The 12,858-nt window shown below is 45.2% G+C and overlaps 1 protein-coding gene across 15 annotated transcripts in view; it reads left to right on the top strand.

Moving 5' to 3' along the window:
- The window catches only part of sorbs2a (sorbin and SH3 domain containing 2a), a 51,412-nt gene extending 38,901 nt beyond the window's left edge, over window positions 1-12,511 (top strand). For 7 of the 15 annotated variants that reach the window (XM_076727871.1, XM_076727875.1, XM_076727868.1 and 4 more), the window contains 9 exons: window positions 177-2,006; window positions 3,146-3,225; window positions 3,504-3,601; window positions 3,973-4,087; window positions 4,208-4,336; window positions 4,466-4,660; window positions 9,032-9,069; window positions 9,617-9,735; window positions 10,284-12,511. In XM_076727871.1, coding sequence (XP_076583986.1) covers window positions 177-2,006; window positions 3,146-3,225; window positions 3,504-3,601; window positions 3,973-4,087; window positions 4,208-4,336; window positions 4,466-4,660; window positions 9,032-9,069; window positions 9,617-9,735; window positions 10,284-10,345 — 2,666 coding nt within the window. In that variant the 3' untranslated portion in view covers window positions 10,346-12,511. The remainder of the gene's footprint in view (window positions 1-176; window positions 2,007-3,145; window positions 3,226-3,503; window positions 3,602-3,972; window positions 4,088-4,207; window positions 4,337-4,465; window positions 4,661-9,031; window positions 9,070-9,616; window positions 9,736-10,283) is intronic. The other 8 variants (XM_076727879.1, XM_076727869.1, XM_076727867.1 and 5 more) reach the window with 7 other exon arrangements.
- The last annotated feature ends 347 nt before the right edge of the window (window positions 12,512-12,858 follow it).

The raw sequence follows: 12,858 nt of genomic DNA, 5'->3' as shown, positions 1-12,858 counted from the left end.
GCTGGAAGTCTGAAGAAAAGGCATCAAATCATTCTTTTTTCCACCCTCTTTTCTTCTTCTTCCTTAATTCTTCTTCCTCTCCCCAGTTCTTCCGCTTTTTTGCTGGGTATTACTGCTTAACATGCTTTCCTCCTTCTTCTCTTTCACCACGCTGCTCTGTGTTGGACATCTGAAAGGTGGGGACGCATGCAACATGTATTCAAACAGTCTGACCTCCCCAGGTCCTTATCAGGGCCCTTATCTGCCCCCTGTCCCCTCTGACCCTGTCCATTGCGATGAGGATGCCAGCCAGGAAGGCAGCTCCTCCTCAAAGCAGTCTGTCTGTTATAAGAACAGTTGGCAAACAAAGCACCAGGATCCTGAGACATGGAGCAGTGTGGAGGAGGTACCGCCCTCCTCTGGCAAGATCAAGTCACGCAGCTGTGATGACTTACTCAATGATGGGCATTCTGGCTCAGGCGGGCACAATGCCACTCGCTCAGAAAGTGCTGGGTCACTGGTTTGTGATGGGAATCCCTCAGGGAGTGGATCCACCTCCTCTCGCTCACTGCCTCGCCCCCACCGGCGACGGGCACATGATTCACCAGGCTTTCTCCAGCTCTATCGTAAGATGCACCAGATCGACCGAGCACAGCTCATCCCATCTGAAGTCATCCGCTCAGTCCGTGCTCGCATCCTAGAGCTAGAGCGCCAACCTCACCTGCATCGGCATCGCCTTTCTCCTTGGACACCCTCTTGGGGCGTGGAGGTGCCACGCGATATGGTGCCAAACCGCATTTCTGAATATGAACGCCTTATTAAGAAGTCCAAATCCATGCCCAACTTGGGTGATAGTGAGATGCCTTCAGGCACTACCACGCCAGGTGGCTCATCATCTCGAGCCAGCAGTGGTGGTGGTGGCACACCCAGTTTTCCAAAACGCCGTTTTTCCATAGAATCTTTACTCGAGGAAGATAACAATGGCAACAGTGGAACAGTACCTCATACCATAGATCACTTGCATCGACCTCGTAGCCCACCTGAGGGCCAGCCTCGGGTTGGGCCGGAGCCCAGCCGTGGGCGGTCCTTTCCTGCTCCTGTTCCTCAAGGCCCTCAAGCCAACCCAGATTACTCTGACAGCGAACAAGACGCTGTTGCGTCAGACCTCAGTGACTTCATCCAGGTGGAGGGGTCCTCATTTTGCAGTGAGAGTGACTTTGACCATTGTTCACTAACCTCCTCTGAGAGCATGTACGGCTCTTCTACCATCCACCACCATCACCACCTCCGTCATCACCACCATCATCATCACCACCACCCTGGTCACCAAAGTCTAGGTCAGAGCCAGGGCTACCAACACCGCCACCTCATCAGCACCTGCAAAGGCCGCTGCCCAGCCTCTTATACCCGTTTCACAACCATGCTTCGCCACGAGAGAGAACGAGCACGCCAGCAGCACCAGAGACCTTCACAGCAGAGCCGCAGCAGCCATTCCCAAATCCAGAGCTCGCAGTCCCAGCAAGCGATGTCCAAGCTGGCCTTCCTGGTCAGCCCAGTGCCTTTCCGCAGGAAAAAGGGCTCACCACCTACCTCGAGAAGATGCAGTGGTGGCGGAGATCGAGGTAGCAGACCTAAGTCCAAGCAGGCCATTTATGAAGCACTCGATGCAGCCTTGAGAGACATATATGAGCACATTCAAGCAGAGAGAGGCCACAGAGTAACCAGGGCACCTGATGATAGCATCCTGAGGAGGATACTGGCCGAACTGCTCCCAAATGTGCCTGAACGAAGCTCCTCGTTGCGGGGGAGGAGGGGGTGTTGGCACGGGGGTCACTCCTCTGCATCTTTGTACCCAGATGGGAGCCCCACTGGGTATACCTCGTGTAGAGGGGATCCCTCCACGCCACGCTTACAGTCACCACGGCTACAGTCACCAATCAGTGCCTGTTACGGACGCCACGCGGACACCTCAAACAATAATGAATATGGAGAGGAGCAGGGCAATGGAAATGGTCTCTGTTATTCAGGTGGAGATAATACACACATCACACCTCCGATATGCACATGTGCACTTTGTCATGTAGTCAGTCTCACCTACACATAGTTGTTTCTACATAAACATACACGCATACATGCATACATACTCCAAATATGCAGCCACATGCATAAACCTCAATGTCTCTTTCATTATTGCCTGGGCTTGCTGCCATTTCCCTCATTGGTCAGCCAATAGATCCATTTATGTTCTTTTAATATATTTATATGACATTCAGTAAGACATATTTACTGTAAATTCTCAAGTAAACCATGGTATTAAAAAGTGGCATTCTTTTGTTCTGTGTTAAGCTATTGTCAGTGAAACTAAGCACTTCCTGCTGATGTTTCACATTAAAGGTCTGCAAGGAAAATAAGAGGATTATGACCTTTGAGCTACTGGACGGCTTTTAATTTGAAACTTAGCTGAAAATGCAGACTGTTGAACAAAACAGTGGCTGAGAAGGGAACTTTGAATAAAATAGTGAGGGGGAAAAGGAAAGCAGAGCAACAGAACGATGTGTGAGACGACAGCAAAAGGAGCCTTTCAGAGAACACGGAGGCTTCTTTCAGTACTAAAACTTGAAAAAAACAGGTTTCTGAAATGAATTTGATTTCTCTGTAATTGAAGTAAAGAAATATTTGAGAATTTACAGTATATTACATCTGGAGTTGGAGTAAATAAATGTGGATATTCCTCTGTTTGTCATTAGTTTAATTGTTGTTTTGGTTGTATTATTTGTCTGTTTTGCTGATTGATTCATGGACTCGTCTTCCCACCATCATTCCTTCCCTCAAGCCATTTGCTTGTATGTTCATGTTTGTAAAGGGTTTTATCATATTTTTGGCCTGTATCCCCTTTGTTTCCTTTTGTGTTTCAGCTGTTTTGTAGGAATGCATGTGTCATGTTGTGGGAATCACATTCACCTTGTTTTTCCTGTGAAATGGAAATAAAACACCTATTTTTGACTCCGAGCTTTCATTCCCACGTTCACCTCTTGGAATGGCATCATCACTGTACCATTCAGTATTTTCCCGAAGCACATTTTTGTAACGTGAGCATGCATGTGAAACGCCAGTGGTTACTACAGTAACTCCCGTGACCTTTTTCGTGTGTCTCTGCTAATCACAGACCAGGATGTCTCCAGGTGTTATTCCACCATGGACGGACGCCACACACCCCAGAGTAGAAGACCTACTCCTGACAGAGAGGTACAACAAACAGACTGGTTGCTTGTATTGTCAGCACCAGCATGCACTTCAACAATAGCACTAAAGAGTTCTTTTTTTCCTTAAGATAATTCAGAAATAGTTTTTAGCTTACACCCAAAATACACCTAAATAAAGCATAAATATTTCAGGCTCATTTTTTATCTCTAGCTTATTAATACCACAGCACAGTTACATTTCCTCACAAAGCTAAAAACCTATGTTTTATGTTTTGCCTGGTAATGCTTGCCGGCTTTGTTTCTCTCACTCTCATCTCCTAGGTCTCCCATAAACAGATGACACAACTTATTCTGTTCTCTCTCCTCCATCAGAAACAGCCTGCGAGAGCCATTTATGATTTTAAGGCACAAACAGCTAAGTGAGTACAGGAAATGCACAGTGCACGCTAAAGGAGGCCGAGCTTTGCAGCATGAATGTCTAACTGCATTTCGACTCATTGCATTCAATGTTATAGTTTCAGATTCTGAAGCATTTTTTGCATCGTTTCTTTTGCCTTCTAAGATACTGTAACTTTACTGTCACATCTTGCCACAACACCTGGATGGCTTTAACTCATCTACTTTACGCAGTTTTTAGATATACGCATGAATAAATCTGGTTTCTGTTGCACTGTGTATCTTTTTCATCCTGATGCTGTTTACATGAAATGCGCTGAGCTGCTTGAAGTGGTCGGTTCTTGTCTTCTTCACACCTGTATGCCAGCACTTTGATGGCCTGAATGTGTTGCAGGGAGCTGACATTTAAGAAGGGTGATGCAGTGAACATCATCCGGCAGATAGACAACAACTGGTATGAAGGAGAACACCGCGGGCGGATTGGGATATTCCCCATGTCATACGTAGAAGTGAGTGTTCGGCTGATCAAATGTGTGTGAGTGATGTAGATGTGCACTTTTTTTTGTCCTAACCCTGATTTCTCTTCCTCTTCAACACACACATTTACACTAATGCACACACGTAAACAGAAGATGCCGTCCTCAGAGAAGCAGCAGCCGATTCGTCCTCCTCCGCCAGCACATGTCAGGGAGATCGGAGAGGCAGTCGCTCGCTACAACTTCAACGCTGATACCAACGTGGAGCTGTCTCTCAGAAAGGTAGTTTATTGTTGGTGTGTAACTGAAAAGCTGGAACAGTCTGACAGCTTTCTAATGGTTTGTCATTTCAACAGTGCTGCATTGGTTAAACATCACGTGTATATTTGGGGTGTGTTTGCTTGTGTCCAGGGTGAGAGAGTGATTGTGATCAGGCAGGTGGACCAGAATTGGTATGAGGGAAAGATCCCAGACACAACCAAACAGGGCATCTTTCCAGTGTCGTACGTTGACATCGTCAAGCGCTCCCCGTCCAAGAGCTCCGCCCACCACATAGACCCACATGGATACCCTAGCAACAGGACTCCAAGCTCTACACCCATCAAGGTAGGGGAATCACTGCGCATGCACTGTGACAGTAGAATATAATAAACCACAACAACAGAGTTACAAACGTATAATAGCAATTCCCATCTGAAATGTATAATATAAGCAGTTTTAAAGGTAGACTCTGCAGGATTTTCCTAAAAAACATCTATAGATTCGTACCAAAGTAATCCATCTCAATCATCATTATTTTCTTCTTATTTTACTGTGTTTTGGACGTTTCTGGGCTGTAACCTTTGGACAGTGGGTGTGTAGCCCCCAGCCAATAACAGACAGGAGAGGACGGGCCTTTATAGAAAGGTAGTGAGCAGGCACTTAGCAAGCGGGACACGTCCAAGCAGGAAGGTACGAAAATAGTGGACACAGCACAGAAAAATACAAATATAGCGAAGCGAAACGCCAAGTGGACAAAGCTCTTTCTAAAACGAGACTGAATGTCAGGTTGGCTTTCACCCGCTGGTGAGCACTGAAGGTGAGGATGATGATGAAGAGTGACAGAGTTGGCCTGTTTCCTGGACAGGTAGATACTGACAGCTTAGTTAGCTTGTATGAACTGTTCCATCACAACAAATGTAACGTTCCTGTCATAGTCGCCTGCTGTGGACGTACAAGCCGCGCTGGTTCTGATGGTGTTGAGTTGGAGAGGAGGGCCAAGTTTCAGTGTCTGACCAACAGTTCCTGCAGAGCGTACCTTTACATTTAAAACGACAGAGTGCTTTGAGCTGCTTTCAAAGTGAATTGATTTATAGTTTTGGGGCATTTGTTTATCTTTGCAATCAGTTGTGTTGATTATTAACCAACATCACAAATGCCAGCAAACATTTAAATCCTCAAAATGTGACACGTTGTAATGATATGAATATTTAAATAGCGTAAATACATCATCTGCATATTGGGGAGTAAAAACTGCTTTTAAAGCAACATACAGCACACATTACGCACGCTGTACTCTGCTTCAGTTTTATAAATTCCACTGTTCCTTCTTTTTCACTTTACCTTCATGGAGCCTTTCTACCATCCACCTCCATCCTCCACTGCTCATGATCTTCCCTCCCCCCTCCCCCCGCTGAGAAGGCATGACCTGCAAGCTATCACCAGTGAGTGGCTGTCCCTCACCTTGGACCCATCAGCATCCACTCCAGCTCGCTCCCTCACGACCACCCCTCTACCGCCCACACCGCCCCCCCTCCCCACTGACCTTGCACCTTTTCTAAAGACTCAGGAGCCTAAGGCGCCCTCACCTGTGCCCTCACCTGTGCTGTCACAGAGAGGCTTCACCCTGCCGCCCCAGACGTTTTCCAGAACTCCCCCTTTTAAAGGAGAGCCACTCGGTTCAGGTCACACCCCAGCTGCCCTGCCTTTCTCACAACCGCATCCTCCTCCTCCTCCTCCTCCTCCTCCTCCTGTTCCACATTACTCATTCAGCTCTCCACTGCCAGACTTTTCACTGCAGCACAACAGTGGCAAGGGAATAGCCCAAACATTACACATTTCCAAGCCAGAGATCTTGTACTGCACGGTGCCAGAGCCAATAAAATCACCCACACAAGTTCCTCTGCAGCACAAGTTAAATGTGCAAGTAAACAAAAGCAGAAAAATCCCTGATGTTGAGCTGAAAGTGAGAGACCCGTATGATGAGCTGTTGTCCATGATTCTGGATGATTGTACCAGCACAGACGATACTGACTTTTTGAGATTATCTCTGGTCGATTCCCCAAAAGCAACGCTACCCAGTGAATCCCAGAGCAGGTTTAAGATAAAATCAGAAGAATCCCGTCAGCCAGCAGTGAAACCTCCAGACGTCACACCAGCCAGCAGCATTCGGTTAGAGGTGCAGTTTCAGAAGCCGGTGCCAATGGAGCCGCTTTCCCTCACATGGGGAGGGCAGCCGAAAACTCAGAACGAGCAGCCCGTCGAGTTTCAAAGACCACCGTCAGCAAAAGGAAGGGGATATACTGAGTTGTTCATTGAGGAAGAGGAAGAAACTAGAGAGGACAAAGAGGACATTAAAGGTTTTAATGAGAGACTCAGTCCACAGGTAGAGCATGGTGTGAGCTGCTGAATTCAGAAACACTGCAGGGCCACGAAGAGAAATGGAGGAAATAGATCTACTTTTACATTCTGTCATAGAAGTTCAACACAAAGATCAGCGCACTTGTGACACTTTGCCCTTTTACATTTACAGCGAAGCAAAACGTTGTGCAACTAAAGAGCTAAATGATGAAGAGCCTGAGGAGTGCGTCCTAGTTTACCTGTTGTTTTCTGTCCTCGTCCGTAGCTGTGAATGTGACCTCGTTTTGAGTCAAACTTACATCTCACTGCAGTAAAACAATAGCGAGAGGGGACAGTGGATGAAAGATGTACAGATGAGATTTAAGGTTTTTTAAATAGTAATGGTAAATATATAAGTACTGTGATTTGGCATTTAATCATAAAACTCTCTAATTGAAAGCGCCAGTTGCGGATCATTACGTCCTCCTTTCTTTATAATAAAGACAATAAATTACTCTGCAGTGAGCAGTAACTTAAGATTTCAGATGCTCAAGACTAAAAATGTCACTATTGTTCAGCACCTGTTTGCTTTTGAAGGATTTATGCCAGAAGTCTTACCGCTGCTACTGGCGCTCACAAGCAGAATATTTTTCAGGATAATGCTGAAGTTTTCTTCAACAAAAGTCGATCTTTATTTAAGTAAAATGTTTTCCTCCATGTCTCTTCTGGAGCTCAGTAGAAAACAGCCGTCAGAATTGAATGAAAAGATTTCTTCAACGTTTAGCTTCATGATTGATGTGTGTGTCATTGCCTCCATAGGCTGACGTCCCTCCTTCCACTCAGACACAGCTCTCTCACCCCGGCCTCCCCTCACCCTCCATACCACCACCTCTGACCTCCTTACCTCCTCCTCCTCCTCCTCTTCCTCCTTCCTGTCCTCTCACTCCTTCCTCTTCTCTCTCACAGTCACAACAGCAGGAGCGTAGCACCATCCCTCCCTCCCCCCCTCTCTCCCCTCGGCCCCCATCCCTTCCTCACCTCATGACATCACCGCTACCTGCAGTCTCTCCCCCTCCACCTGTCTCACCCCCTCCCCTCCACTCCCCTCGCTCCTCTCATCCCCCAGCAAGCGTTTCCTCACAGCGCTCCGTCTCGGCCTCTCACTGTCCCGGCTCAGAGTCGCCTGTCCCCCTTCCCGCCCTGCCAGCCCCTAAACCTGTCTCTCCTCCCCTCACCTCTCCACGCTCTCCCCCCATTCCTCCCACTGTAGCCCATCCAGGACGTAGGTCTCCCAAGGTGAAGGTAAAGCTGTTCTGTGAAGATGATGCTGTTGATTTAGATCCTGTTTGTGGTGCAAAGGATTGTGACAAGAACTCTTCTCGTGATGTCCGTCTCTAACTTTCGTGTTGTTGACATTAGCGGCGCTGAGACTGTGGATGAAGTAATTAATTAACTAATCAATGGACAGAAAATGTTTGAATCTGATCAATCGTTTATGCTATTAGTGCTGGAAAAATGCTAATTTCATACTTTAGTTTTTGGACTGTTGTGAGACAGAACTACAGTTTGAAGCAGAAGTCTGGATGTGATCGGCATTTTTCCATCAATTTTATGGACTGAACGATGTCAAGAGATTAACAGCATGCGGAAAAAACGTATTTGTTGCAGCCATGGCTAAACTAGAGCAGTATTTGTACACTAACATACATTATGATGTGAGTGTCGTGTTGATTTCCAGACAGCAGAGGACCCTCTGTGCTCATGTTGGTTGTTTCTTTTGGGCAGATACTGATCAGCATCGGCATGTTGATGGAAGGTGTTCTGCAGCATGATATTATCCTTTGCGTGTGTGCGTGTGTGTTCAGCTCATAGTGAAGGCTGCTCACTCTGTTGAAGATTATCGGTGTGTTGCTTCTGGTCTCTCTGCCTGTTAAACAGGATCCTGTTGTTGGTGGTAAACCTCCTCGTAGCCCCATCTTGTCCCGGAGGTCCTACCTGTCCCCCATTAGAGGTCGAAGGGTAGGGGGGCATGTCTTCACTCAACCATGCTCTGACTATGCTCTTGTCTCTGTACAGGAAGGAAATGATCGTTCATTCATAATCATTCATGACTGATCACCATGTTGTTCTATAGCAAGCTGTTTTTCAAATGCAGGTTAACTTTCCTCAACAGAATGAGTTTTTTTAGTATTTCTGCTGAATCAAGGAGTGTGTGATCGGTTTATCTATTCATGTTTGTGTTGAAAGGAATCGGTCATTCCTCTGGTTATGAAATCATACCTCATCATAAACATCAAACAAGTCCTCAGCCTCCTCAGATCCCAAAGAAAAGCCTCATTAATGCGACATTTTGACTTCCTGTTTCTGTCTCTCCCACAGCGATTGGTACAGGATGCACTCCAGGGTGGAGGAGACCCGTAAGTGATGCATATTTATATACATCATTCCACTGATTTACTGTTCTCCAAGAAAAGAAGATATCTATTTGTGTTAAACTCAAAATTGAATGAATATCAATGACTTGTGGAAACCACAGAGCCGCCCACAGCTGCTTCTGCTTGAGGTGGTGAAATAAGCTTGTTGTACTGCCCCCTTTTGTTGTTACAGTACTCCTGTGTTTTTTTACATATTTGCAGGGTTTGTTCTACATCTGATCTTTTACACACAACCACTTCCACATTACTGAAAATGCTCCCTTTTTGGAACGAACTCCTCCACTATGGAGCCATTAGTAATGTTACGTTTGCTGTCAGCCATGTTTGTTGTTGCTGTGCGTAACAGTATGATGTCATTACTGCATTTGAATATTTTTTATTGTATTAAAAATCAAACCGGTGTTATCATGATTGATATAATGTGGCACAGCCCTCATACATGTGCACACAGTATATCACACCTAACGTAAGTAAGGTTACTGTTCAGCAGCATTACTGCAGCGTATCACAGGTGTCAGTTCACCATCAGTTCTTCTAACAGGTACCAGGCCGTGTACAACTACCTGCCTCGTAACGAGGACGAGCTGGAGCTGAAGGAGGGCGACGTCGTGGACGTGATGGAGAAGTGTGACGACGGCTGGTTTGTTGGTAAGAGGAGTGAATACAGACTTATTCCTGCCTGTTAGAAACATAATGTAGTTGACAACTAAGGCAGTCTAATATGACAGTCCTGCAATAAATCCACCTTCATAAAGGCTTGCTACCCTCATTAATATAATTGGAGTGGACAAAATAATAGAAACACAACTGAATAATGCAACTGAGGATCTGAATACTTCTCTACCATTATATGTAAACACGTATTATACAGGCAAGTAAGTATGATAGTGGATATGTGTATCTTACAGATGGGTCAAATAGATGCTGCAGCTGTCTGTGCAGCCACTAGATGGCACTGCGCTCATAGCACATCTTTATACCCTCACTGTGGAGGAAGTCAACATCATCCTGCGCAGCTGAGCTCAGTTTGCTGTGTTAACCTTTACATTCACTTCATCCTCTAAGATGCTTTCATGTGTCTCAGTTTGATCTGCGGCTTTGGCTGATCCAGACTGCAGTGAGCTGGAATAATATTAGTGGAAGCTCCTGCCAAGTTTCAAGCACTGACCACTTAATTTCACTGCTCTTTTTTCAAGGGACCTCCCGGAGGAGCAAGCTGTTCGGAACCTTCCCAGGAAACTACGTGAAGCAGCTATAATGATGATTCCAGACCCCCACCCCCACCCCCCCACCGCCAGCCCAGGCCCCGCCCCTTTCTATGACACATTCATCGCCCTCAGCACAGCACCCGCAGGACACCCCCTCCCAACACCGGTCCCCCAAGACCTGTGACACATTGCTGTGCTTGCGTGTATGTGCGGCTCGTCGGCTTCACACAGACAGAACATTTAGCTCTAACTAGCCACCTTTAACGGAAGACTTCTATAAGATAATGTCGTTTTTTTAATCTTATCTTTTTATCCTTATTTTTCTATCACGGAGAGCCCAAACTTTGTGCTCCAGTCAGTGACCTTTAACTTTTGACAGTGATGGAGGGATGTGGAGGGGACTCTGCAAACGCTCGGTGATAGAACAGAGCACCGCAGTGATGCTTCTCTTTCTGTTAAAGGGCAGTAAGATCACCTTTTTTATTTCTCTGCAGTATCTCACAACTAAAAACACTCGTTTCATTTCAGTGTTCAATTACAAATATCCCCAAAGAGGCTCGGTGCAGAGCGTGATGTAAAGGCAGTATTGTGCCAGCGTGTCTGCTGTAGGCGACGTGCTGAAGGGATTGCAGCCATGCAGCTGATATTTCAGGTAAAAGGATGTTACTTCCCACGAGTGGAAACGGCTGTGTGTTGATCACTATATTGATTGGTTGGCGAGAATTTGGGGATATGTTTGTCCAGAAACGCATCATTAAGCAGTGGCAAAAATATCATTGAGTCTGTTGTACGTGCTGTCGAAACCTAATACGTTAGATTTAAAGTATAAGATTAGAAAACACAACAAACACTTGTTGGTTCTTCATCTTCACACTAGGATTGATGCACTTTAACGAAACTTTAAAACAAGTTTGTGTTTGTTTTATCTCAAATTTCACGTGACTGCGGGGCTTCGGGTGTGATGGTCATGTTCGAGAAGCGTATGCAAAAAGGTTTCACACCTTTTAGGTATTATATTTATTAGAGGACAAGTGCTGGTCGGACTGTGTTACGAGGCAATTTTACGGAGGATGGAAACACCACACTGCTTTTTTTTTAAACATCTGTCAACAGCAGCAAACCCATTTAAAGGATTGTTATTTTATTGTCAGGTGAAGTATCCTCGTCCAGGAAGGAGCTGAGTGACAGTAAACACTTTAGTTCACGGGCTTTAAATCTGTCCTGACCTTTTATGTTGAATTATTTAAGTCCGGTGCAGGAGGAGGCGGCGTTTTATGGAAAATTTCAGTGGTGTAACTGCAGATTTTCTTTTCGCCCCGCTGTCGGTGAGCGGCTCACGGTGTCATGTGTCTGTAAACTGTTAGGGATTATTGACAGTCTCCATCTTGAATGTGATTTATGTTTCTTCTTTCTCATTTTACGTGTTTGAGGGAGGATGGACACTGACGACAAAACACAAATGTTGAAGCACCTTAAGATGTATTTTGTTTTATCATTCACGCATCATGTCACCCCCTGTCATCCACTGTGTCAGCTGGTGTGAGAACACTGTGTGTGTGCGTGTGTGTGTGTGTGTCTGTGGTGTTTTTGTAAGCCTTTTGTATGAGAGCTGTAAAATGGCCAACATCCACTTGCTTTATAAAGTCAGCTTTTTCTCACCCACCATCACATTTGGTTTCCTCGCCTTCTTTCTTCATGCTCTTCTTCGGTGGTGCTAATTTCCACTTTTTCAGAGTTATTCTTGTAGCCAGGCATGTAGGCCTTCTTTTCTCCAGTTATTTGTGGTTTTAAGAGCCGGTGACGTATTTAAACTGAACTTCCTGTACGTAGAGTGAGTAGAGTTGGTGACTGCTGCCTTACGTCCAACTCACTAATTTAATAGCCATGTCTATGTGAACCTCTTCTGTGATGCAAAAAATTAATTTATGCATATATAGTTTAGAAAACATCAGGAAAGTGTCTGGAAGTGTGCACAGAACATGATCACAAACTCTAAGAGTCTGCCTTTGATACAACATTCGGAACAGATCTGGACTGAAGACATGAATTTGAATCCTGATATGTTTATACATGTAATGAAACTGTAAATCTTCTATGTTATTCGTATTAATATCAAATTCAATGCACACTCTTGGGCCTAAGTATTTCTACAATATCTTAGAATTTGTTGATTTTATGGGGCTGTATTGCTAATAAAATCCAGCTGGTAGATGAAACATTCCCCATTTTTTTTTTCCTTTCAGCTCGACAGAAAGAACTTTGTTTGTTGGAAATCTCGTTCATGATGTTCAAAGATGTGCTGCAGAGTATGTTTCCGCTCCGGTGATGAGGTCTGTTTCACACTGTTCCACATATTGACAGTTGGTGGCAGTAATGTGCAGGAAAAAGCAAAGTGCCAGCTGAAGAGCAGAACTTTAAAAACAAAGAAAAAGGCTGTGCCAGAGTGTCTAAAGCATGATGCTTTTGGTGACTAATGTTGAATGTAAACAAAAGTGATTGCATTGATTTTTGTCTTTAAAAAGTCTTCATTTATGAAGGTAAAACCTAAAAAGCAACATGAGAA

This window comes from Chaetodon auriga, chromosome 4 (assembly GCF_051107435.1).
Source record: "Chaetodon auriga isolate fChaAug3 chromosome 4, fChaAug3.hap1, whole genome shotgun sequence".
Taxonomy (NCBI): domain Eukaryota; kingdom Metazoa; phylum Chordata; class Actinopteri; order Chaetodontiformes; family Chaetodontidae; genus Chaetodon; species Chaetodon auriga.
This window is presented reverse-complemented; position numbering and strand designations above follow the sequence as displayed.